This window comes from Cydia fagiglandana, chromosome 26 (genome assembly GCF_963556715.1).
Source record: "Cydia fagiglandana chromosome 26, ilCydFagi1.1, whole genome shotgun sequence".
Lineage (NCBI taxonomy): Eukaryota > Metazoa > Arthropoda > Insecta > Lepidoptera > Tortricidae > Cydia > Cydia fagiglandana.
The window spans coordinates 10,284,594-10,295,644 of record NC_085957.1 but is presented as its reverse complement, the minus strand read 5'-3'; the positions used below and the strand labels follow the sequence as shown (position 1 = coordinate 10,295,644).

The 11,051-nt window shown below is 40.2% G+C and overlaps 1 protein-coding gene across 1 annotated transcript; it reads right to left on the bottom strand.

Moving 5' to 3' along the window:
* Window positions 1-7,241: 7,241 nt before the first annotated feature.
* LOC134677660 (uncharacterized) lies at window positions 7,242-10,333 on the bottom strand. The gene is made up of 2 exons (XM_063536120.1): window positions 10,089-10,333; window positions 7,242-8,509 (listed from the first exon to the last, which is right to left on the bottom strand). Exons 1-2 carry the CDS (start codon window positions 10,261-10,263, stop codon window positions 7,242-7,244), a joined length of 1,443 nt encoding a protein of 480 aa, XP_063392190.1. The 5' UTR covers window positions 10,264-10,333.
* Window positions 10,334-11,051: the final 718 nt, after the last annotated feature.

Genomic DNA, 11,051 nt, shown 5'->3' with positions numbered 1-11,051 from the left:
GTCACGCAAGCGGTGTGCCGTCTCTCGTAAGGATCTGTGTACTACAACGCCGCACGCACAGATGCACGTCACGCAGACGCAGTCGGTGTGCACAGGCCTTTATCACCAAAGACGTCAAGTGACGCGTGCGACTACTACCTTCAACCTGCCACCTTCGTGAATTCCGTCCGACAAGGTTCGCGCCGAGCACGGTTAATACAGTAAAATTATACATTTTGCGTTTGCGTCAAATCCGGTAGTTCTGATTATTTGCAGGCTTGTTTATGATGTTGGCCCAATGAATAATCCAAGTTTGTGACCTCGAGCGCCGAACGCAACTTTGTCAAAAATCGAATAAACCGCAATTTTTTTTAGATTTGGGCGATTATAACCCTAAAGTACTAGTTTTTGATAGTAACTTCCTTTAAAGGGCGTTTTTAAAGTAGACTAAATTTGCTACAATAAGACACTAGAATTGTCTCTGTACATTTAATATTTTCCGAGATAAAGCCTTTCATAATTTTATAATTTTACATCCGTTCTTAACTATAATATAAGGGTTAGGTAGGTAATTTATATGGAATTCATCGCCGCCACGTTCTACAAAATATTTATATTCCATAAAAAATGTATGAGTGCCTATTTTGAAAATTTTTTTTTTATTGTAGCATAGTGTCTTATTGTAGCAAATTTAGTCTACTTTAAAAACGCCCTAGGAAGTTATAATCGCCCAAATCTAAAAAAAATTGCGGTTTATTCGATTTTTGACAAAGTTGCGTTCGGCGCTCGAGGTCACAAACTTGGATTATTCATTGGGCCGACATCATAAACAAGCCTGCAAAAAATCAGAACTACCGGATTTGACGCAAAATAGCCAGGTTACAAAATTCGACAAAGTTACTGGATTAGGTAGGCTGCCACGAAAGAATTGAACGGCACTCATATAAACGCTATCAAGAACGTAAATTACTTTCTATGCATCTCGCTCGTACTCGCATATTAGCGAGCGAGATGTATAGAAAGTAAATGACATAGACGTTAGCGTGTATGTCAGTGACTCAAGGTACGGGGTCTCGACTACGACTGACCTACAAGTACACTTTTTACTGGCCTTTACATCTAGTTTGAGCATATTCGTTAGCAAAATGCTAGGAAGTGGATGTAATTTAGGTTTTAAGATATACCTATAGTCCGTTTTTTTAGCATTAGAATGAACTTCGCAGAAGTAAGCTTGTGGTTCCAAATCCGGCACTTTTAGCGGTAATAATTTGAAGTAAATTATATGTATTGACCATGCTACATTAGATAATTCAATAATTATTAACAATTAAAGAGCCTGATAAAAACTGCACGCTTGCTTCTGTGGAGTTCTTTCTAATGCTAAAAAAAACGAACTATACATCCTCATAAGGTTCGCGGGCTTACGTATTATATAATTTGAACTTATAAGTACATATACTTAAGTTCCATTTCTTTTGTATAGTAAATTTTTCAAACCAAGAAATACAATTCTATTTCTTATACTAACAATAAGTTTATGTTCAAATTCCACCGTCATCTTTTTTCTTGTATGGGCAGGCGTGGCTCACTCCGCGATTTCGTCGCTTTGCTACAGGTAGCTAAAAGTCCATCCGCTCCCAATTTTGGGGTTTGCCATAAGCCGCGCGTGGCGCTGTCGCCACCTAGCGGCCATATCTGTGCTGATCGTAACAGACGCGTTTTGTTAGAGAGTGAGTCTTCTGTACCTAGTACTATTATTTATTCTGTGGTATGGGTTATCCTTAGGACAGTATTAGATTAAGAATATAAAAACGCATCTTAGTTCAGAATTTTTTTTCAGGTTCCAATGTGACACTTGCAAGAGAAAATTCTTAGACAAGACGCAGGTAGCCGAGCACATCGAGAGAGAACACTTAGCAAAGGTATATTTTATTATAAACTAGCGACCCGCCGCGGCTTCGCACGGGTTACACAAAACCTTAACAAATACACGTAAACCTTCCTCAAGAATCAGTCTATCTATAATTTAAAAAAAAAAGGTGAAAACCGCATGAAAATCCGTTCAGTAGTATTTGAGTTTATCGCTAACATACATACACACAAACAGACAGACGCGACGGGAGATATTATTTTGTAAGGTCTGGCCTAGTGGGTAATGCCTGTCTATGAAGGCGTTGATCTTGGGTTCGAATCCCGGTAAGCGCATTTATTTGTGTTTATTGATTAACCAACCAAATACAAGACCGCCTGGATCAGTCACTGAACGACCTGACTTTAACCTACATTATTTGATCATGTAATGTTTTCGTCTACCCTCAACTGGCTTCAGGAGCCATTTGAGGGTAGATTCTGTTTACTTTTATTTAACCTTTTAACCGCCAGCAATTTTTGATCGAGCGTGCTCGTGTCGCCACCAACAGTAATTGTACCACGCAGAGTAAGGTTGGCATAGTTACGGGAGTTATAAATGTACTGTGAAAACCAAATCAGAGCTTTGTCTTATTTATCAGACCGTGGCGAAATGAGCTGGATATGTTGTCTTATATATTAGACTCTGGCGGTTAAAGGGTTTAACCTAAAGATACAGAGTATAGGTCGATCTGTGGAAGATTAACCCCAAATATTTATTTATTTTATGCCCAGGCAGCGTGTCCAATATGCGCGGCCACCTTCCACAGCGAGCGCGCGATGCGCCGGCACGCCGCCGCGCACGTGCTCGCGCACGCGCACGCACAGGCGCACAGTCAGGAGCACGCGCACGCGCAAGCGCAAGGGACACGCAAGCGCGCACGCAAGCAAACCGATACAGGTAGGTGAAAAACTTCCACGTTCAAAGTTTTCATCCGTTATTTTGATATTTCTGTTTTGTTTCGTCGCCATAATATTTATTGATTTGTATAAAAAATAAGGTAATCAAAGGTAGGTCCATATAACTAATTCTTAAAAAATCATGAAATTTCGTACACCTACACACATAGGGTACAAATCACATTATTATATATTTTTTTAGGGTTCCGTACCCAAAGGGTAAAACGGGACCCTATTACTAAGACTTCGCTGTCCGTCCGTCCGTCCGTCTGTCTGTCACCAGGCTGTATCTCACGAACCGTGATAGCTAGACAGTTGAAATTTTCACAGATGATGTATTTCTGTTGCCACTATAACAGCAAATACTAAAAACAGAATAAAATAAAGATTTAAGTGGGGCTTCCATACAGCAAACATGATTTTTGACCAAAGTTAAGCAACGTCGGGCGTGGTCAGTACTTGGATGGGTGACCGTTTTCTTTTTGCATTTTTTTCCGTTATTTTTTGCTTTATGGTACGGAACCCACGTGCGCGAGTCCGACTCGCACTTGTTTTTAAGTAAGTTTTTTGTCTCACTAAGATATGACGTATCGTATATGTATTTCAATTTGAAATTACGTTTTTGGGATTAACTGTTGTGTTGTCCACAGAAAAGACGCCGGTATCTCGGAACGCTTTAGACACGGCTACTCCAGACACAGCCGCGCTCAGTAATAGACGCGTAAAAAGAAAGAGAAAGAGACATCCTTGGACAAAACGACGCAAGCGACTTGCACGCAACTCGGACACACAGACGAACTTGCAATGGACACGCAAGCAAACACAAGGGACACTCAAGCGAACGCAAGGGACACGGCCACGCGAGCAGCTTGCGGACTCGGACACGCACACGAGCGTCCAATGGATACGAAAGAGAACACAAGTGTCACAGCCGCGCAAGCAACTTGCGATCGATTCAGGAGCGCACACAAACGTGCAAGGAACACAAGAACAATCGCACGTGCAACTAGCACGCAATTCCGACACGCACACGAACGGCGTGCAAAGAACACGCAAGCGAATGCATTGGACACAACGACGCAAGCAACTTGCGACTGACTCGGACACGCACACGAACGTGCTAGGAACACAAGAAGAAACGCAAGGGACACAATCGCGCGTGCAACTAGCACGCAAAACCGACACGCACCCGAACGGCGTGCAAGGGACACGCAAGCGAACGCAAGGGCCACGCAAGCAACTTGCGCCCGACTCGGACACGCACACGCTAGGAACACACGAAGAAACGCAAGGGACACAATCGCGCACGCAAGTTGCACCTGACACGCACACGAACGGCGTCCCAAGAACACAAACACAAACGCAAGGGCCACGCAGGCGAACGCAAACTGTCGGTGACCTACGCAAGATGCAGATGATAAAAGAGCGAACGCAAGTGGAAAATGAGAGAGTGGTGAATTTCTATCTAAATAAATTTACTAGCTTCGAAGCCGGCGGGGGGTTAAGTACACTCACTTACCCTCCCAAGGATCAGAATTCTCCGTCCCAGCTATAAGTACTTGTCAAGTTGAAATTTGAATCTTATTCCATTACAATAGAGTTGCATTCATTTTTCAAACAACAAAAAATCAACCCTATTCTATAAACTGTGGGTTGAAATTTCAGAGCAGCAAATTTTGGGCTTTTCATTAAATGTAAATATAGACTAAGTGCATAATTTAGTATCTAAGTGTAGATTGTTTGTAACTGTCCGTTATAATGTAAGAATTTTTTTATACCTACATCTTACCGCTCTTGTCGAATTTTTATTCATATGAGACGTTATCTATGAAAAGGGACCTTATTGTCGATGGCGCTTACGCCATTATTAACGATGCTCCGATATAAATACAATGCCGCGCGACGCTGTGCGGCGTAAGCGCCATCGACAATAAGGTCCCTTTTCATAGATAATGCCCCATATTATTGAAAATTTCGATTCTTATTAAAATATGAGAAGTTTTCATTTCAAAGACGACAAAATTGATTACCATTTTTCTAATGCTAAAAAACCGGGCAAGTCGGACTCGCGCACGAAGGGTTCCGTACCATAATGCAAAAAAAAAACGGAAAAAATGCAAAAAAAAAACGATCACCCATCCAAGTACTGACCGCGCCCGACGCTGCTTAACTTTGGTCAAAAATCACTGTTGTATGGGAGTCCCACTTAAATCTTTATTTTATAATGTTTTTAGTATTTGTTGTTATAGCGGCAACAGAAATACATCATCTGTGAAAATTTCAACTGTCTAGCTATCACGGTTCGTGAGATACAGCTTGGTGACAGACGGACGGACGGACGGACGGACGGACAGCGAAGTCTTAGTAATAGGGTCCCGTTTTACCCTTTGGGTACGGAACCCTAAAAAAACGAAGTATAATGTCAGCCTCGGAGTATGTCAGCTAACTTTAATAAAAGATTATTTTCTAGAGTCTGTGCGGACAGAAGATTTGTGGTTTATATGGGAACCAATACGTTCTACGACTCTTCTCTTTCGCTCACTAGGAATCCTAAATTGAACCTTAAATCGAAGTGAGCTAAGGTTCGCGCCATGACCAAAAGAGGTGAAAAGTCAATGTTTTAAGGCCGGTATAGACGGACTGCAACTTGAATAACAAATTGCAGTCGGTTTGGCCCTTAGTTGTAAGTCAAGTTGTGCTAGCATATAAGGAGAGTTTCACATTAACTGTGAATAAAAGTGTTACAAAGTTGCACTGTAGTTTTATTTATAAAAAAATTGTGAAATCACTTTGATACTTTTTTTTTACTTTTGGCCATACATTACAAAGCTAAAGTCATACAGAAAATTTACTATGGAACTACAAAAGCGACGTCGTGGAAAAAAAACTGTTTCATACATTTCTGCTGATCAAAATTCGATACCACGAACCACCTAACTATAGACCAAAAGGTGTATCTTTAGGTATTTAAATAAAAGTCAACAAAATCTACCCTCAAATAGCTCCTCATGCCAGTTGACGGTAGATTAACCCTTTAACCGCCAGAGTCTGATATATAAGACATTACATATCCAGCTCATTTCGCCACAGTCTGATAAATAAGACAAAGATCTGATTTGGTTTTTACAGCACATTTATAACTCGCGTAACTATGCCAACCTTACTCTGCGTGGTACAATTACTGTCGGTGGCGACAAGAGCACGCTCGATCAAAAATTGCTGGCGGTTAAAAGGTTAAAACATTACACGACCAAATAATGTAGGGTAAAGTCAGGTCGTCCAGTGACTGATCCAGGTGGTTTGTAATTGGTCGGTTAACCAATACATGTTATAACTACCCGAAAACGTACAAATTGTTTGTTTACCTTATTTAAATACCTAAAGATACAGACTATAGATGGTACAAAACTAAGTCGAATGTCTTCGATAAGGTGTGAATTTTATTTGAAGTCGCAGTTCTGAAGCAACAAAGTTTTCATGGAATGTATAAATAGCTCTTGCAACACCAAAAAAATAAAGAGACCAAGAAAAGTCTGCAACGATTTTGATAGCAATCGCAGTGCAAGTGTTATTGTAAACGTCAAACTTCTATCAACTTCTACGAATAAATCACACCTGAGCGGCTACCACGAAAACCGAAATTCGCAAATTGCGGGGATCTTTCTCTTTTACTCCAATGAAGGCGTAATTAGAGTGACGGAGAAAAATCCCCGCAATTTGCGAACTTCGATTTTCGCGGTTATAGCCCTGTACTGCGTTTGCTATCAAAATCGTTGCAGACTTTGGTCTAACTCTATAAGTAGCCGGTCAAACAACTTTGTCAGTAGAAAAGATTTGTTAATAAGATATTGTTTAAATTTGGCGCTTTTTTCTACTGACGGAAATGGCTTGACAGACTTTAGTTGGGTATTTTGCGGCATTTAACTCTTTTTCGCTTTGTTCTGTCTGACTTACAGTTTGGTAAAAAAGAGTAGAAATTAAAAAGTGGCAACACTATATTGTCGTCTCGTCTTAAGCCCCGCATTCACACTCCTACCTTGTAGGCCGCCTCGTAGTCCGCCTCGTTGGGTAGGATGCATGGGGTTGCGGACTACGAGCCGTCCTACCGTTTAGCCGTTTGTAGAATAAGAATAAGAAACCATTTATTGCAACACACAAAGCATACAGGTTACAAATATAATAACTAAAAATGAAAATTGTGCGGCAAAAGGAACGGGCTCAGCATACGACGGCAGACGAGTCGGCGGACGGTTTGTAGGACGGCTCGTAGTCCGCAACCCCCATACACAATCCTACCCAACGAGGCGGCCTACAAGGTAGGAGTGTGAATGTGGGGCTTTATATAAATTGATTTGAAAGGGGACGACACTACAGTGTTGCCACTTTTTAATTTCTACTCTTATTTTGCCAAGCTGTACCTACATAATTACGGGCAATTACCTGGCAACATATTTTCAATGTTTCCAATGATGCGTGACAGTTACTATGCCTTCATTCAATTTCGTGATTGGCCTGATACTACTGATCCTTGTACCGACTTCCAACGGTTCCGTAACATAATCAAACCCCTGCACTTCCAAGGAATGGTGAGATTCAAACTCTGTCGAAGTAGACGACTCGCTTCGCTTTCCACCCATAATTTTATCACGCCTGCTCGTCTGTTTCACCCTTTTCGGCATTCTCGTGCTTGGTGAAATCAAATTAAGCCGTTTAAATCTGCATACCCTCTCTAGATCGCTAGGTTCTTTGGTTATCTCGAAATGTATTTGTTTACGCTTCCGTTTATTTTTCGCTATGTTCATAAGCGCTTCGAACATGCTTTCTGGCTCCTGCTGGTACAAATCTATTGCCAGTTCTTGTTTCAAAATGGTTAGAAGATTAGACTTTCTATACCTGTCTCCTTTTGAGTATGCAGACTTATCTGTAAAATTGTATTTTACGTTTTTCTTTCTTCGCTTCACTTTTTTCTGCGGTGTTATCCGTGAATTATTGTTGTAATAATCCGCCAACTCACGACTTTGTTCGTACAATAGATTATTGTCTTCGATAGTGTATTGCTTGGAATTATATTCTTGCAGTTTCTGCGCTACGGGGTCGTCTATCTCAAGTTTGATATCAGAAGATTTGCCGCTCTGTATATCCTGTTTGTTTTTCTCTTCTTCGTAAACTGACTCGATGAGTTCTTTGAAAAATGTATAGATCTTTTCGTCTTTACTCTCTGTAGTTTTTAATTTATTTTTCTCCTTTGGTTTACAGTCATTGTAGATATACTGTTGTAATTTATTAGTTTTATCTCTGTTCTCTCTGTTGGGGAAGATGGTTGACCAGTTAGTATCGAAAGACATGACTCGGTTTATTTTCGAAGATGTGGATGGCGTTTGTAGATCCCTCCCTCCTTCCACCCTTTCTCTTCGATCCTTTCTCGTGATAAATTTCGCATCTTTGGCGTGATTGTGTCTGAACTTGTCCATAGTTTTATTCTCTTCCACAATATTCCTTTGTGTATTCTCGTGTTTTGACAGTTTTGATGTTTTAGAGCTCTGTTCTGTTAGGTCTTCGGGAAGGGTCTTCTTTTTACGTTTTATAAACTGGACCGAGGGGTCTCGGGTGCCCAGGAGGCGAGTGTAGGTTGAGATTTTGGATTCCCTCGGGGCAGTTGTAAGCAATTTGTTTGTTTGTGGCCGAGGTATTTGCTGTGCTTTCGATTTATATCTTTTGTTTTCTGGAAATAGTTAGAATTTTGTACTATCTATGTGAATCTATATATATGTAACCTACACTTACAGAATGAATAATTATGTTCATTAAAGTAATTCTGGAAAATTCCGACTTGTTAGGTAGGTACTACTTTTCTGTGCAGCAGATGAACGCAGTAGGCAGTAGGTATTAAAATACCTACAATGATTTGTTTAAGTGGCGTCTACTAAATATCAACTCTAATTTATATATATAATAATATATGTTTTGGTGTCAGGAAAATTATAGGTATTGTCTTATAATCTGGGTCAAAAACCTATCGGAAAACGGGCGTTTTTCCTGTGGACAGGATAAACTGCATTGAAGTTAACATAGAAAACGTAAGTACCTTTGATGGTACTATCACGTCCGCGATTGTTGCGCCATTTAGGGTCTTAGCTAATTGGATGTTCATTACTTACGCTACAATTTCCAATTTAGCAAGAACCCTAAATGGCATAACAACCCCGTGTGGTACCAGGCTCACTCCGCGATTTCGTCGCTTTGCTACAGGTAGCTAAAAGTACATCCGTTCGACCCCGATTTTGGGGTTTGCCATAAGCCGCGCGTGGCGCTGTCGCCACCTAGCGGCCATATCTGTACTGATCGTAACAGACACGTTATGTTAGAGAGTGAGTCTTCTAGCTGTACCTAGTACTATTATTTATTCTGTGGTGGTACGTGACTGTACCTATGGCTACGTTTAGGATTAATGTTAATCTTTAATCTTAAAAAAAATCCTAAAACCGACGAGCGTGTATCAGGAATGTTATTAAAGTGAAGGAAGCGAAAGAGGTACCATACCTCTTTTTTTAGCATTAGATAAAAGGTAAACAATCTTGATGTGTCTTTTAGTTGAAAAACACATTTTAAAAATAAGTTACGGCAAATATGTAACAATTATGAATCTAATACGACCATTTATATTCTTCTGCTTTCATAATAGTTTTTTGTTTTTAAAAAGCGTTATTCAATTAAAAGACATGTCAAGATCGCTTACCTTCTTGCAAGTTCTTTCTAATGCTAAAAAAAACGAACTATAAGTCAGGATCGTAGCATGTGAAAATCCGTGGTCTCTGCCTACCCCTCCGGGAAACAGGCGTGATTATGTAGGTAAGGTATGTATGTAAAAAAATTCATCATCATCATCAGCTCAGCCATAAGGCGGTACCGAGGCAACCTGCCGAATCCTATACCAAGTCAGACGACGCAACGGAGCCACGCTGTTACGTCGTCGCCCAAATCTAATGTTTAATTTGTCTTTGGTTTTTATTTGTAGTTTCTTTGTACTTATTGTATTTTATTTTGTAGTTTCACAGTGCCTTTGGTTTTACTGTAATGCTGTGTTACTTATTTGACTAATAAATAAATAAGACGTCCACTGCTGAACATAGGCCTCCCCCTTGTTATGGGGGGTGAATGCCATAATCGCCACGCTTGGCAGGCGGGTTGGCGATCGCAGTCGAGTACACCGAATTTGAGGGACGCTGCTGCCCGTCCACCGGTGGTCTTGGACGTAGTTTAAGGACATACCCGGGGAAAAATTGTATATTCAAAATATGTACCTTCAGCGGGCAATTCCCGGTTCGCCCACTTCTCAACGTAGACCCCGCGCCTCTTTTTATTTTCCATTTTGTGCCCCACGTCACCGGTACTCAAATTTTTAGCTTTCGTGGCGGCACTTGGTATGGCTCTGTTCGAAGACTTAGATCTCAACAACGCCCCTTCTGATACTTCCATAGTTTCGATGAATCTTTACGGCGTAATTATATATTTTTTTATCATTTTTTCACTCGCATTTTGATTTTTTTGTTATGTCAATGACACGAGAGAGACAATGAGTAAGTGTCAAAAAATTACATAGAATATTTTTAAAAAGGTTTGTAATTTTAAACTAAGCCAGGCCTATGGAACTCTCCGCGCGAGCTCGGATTAATACCTACGAATCGGCTCCCGTTCACGGTAGATAGGCAAGCCAAGCCAGTTGGTTGCCACACGCGCTCACGTACGCACGTCACTGTCAATTTTTACGATAGTTACAAGCTACGTAGTAGGTGCCTACCTACTATTGAATTTCTCTAATTAAACATGTAGTGTTTATTATGTATGACAAATGTATAGTTTTAGATATCTATCTATTTGAAATAGGTAGATTTTTTTTAATTTCTTTTGGTAAATGTTTATTTTAACGACAGTAAGTTAACTTTACACCGGAAAGTGCCTACTCATTTTTGCTCTGGTTAACTTATAATTAATTACCTGTATTGATGGGGTTTCTATTATTTTTCTTTATAGTATAACATTAATCTCTATCTGGTTTTATATTACACGAAGTTTTAAAACTAATTCTTACTGGGATTATTGCGCGGCTTATAAAACGGCGTAAACACTGCGGTTACTACAGGGACATATGACCTTTTAAAAAGACTATTTCGCAAACACTAACGCATAATTGGAATATTAGGTATAATTTATGATTTAGCTTTCCTTTTATTTCACTCCGCTGTTTACGTAGGTATTTATTTATC

Bases quoted from the DNA above. Each gene is read 5' to 3' on its own strand.
- LOC134677660 (XM_063536120.1), bottom strand. From the start codon at position 10,263: ATGGAAGTATCAGAAGGGGCGTTGTTGAGATCTAAGTCTTCGAACAGA. The intron at 8,510-10,088 runs GTACATATTTTG...AACTATTTCCAG, and splicing joins CCGGGAATTGCCCGCTGAAG to AAAACAAAAGATATAAATCG.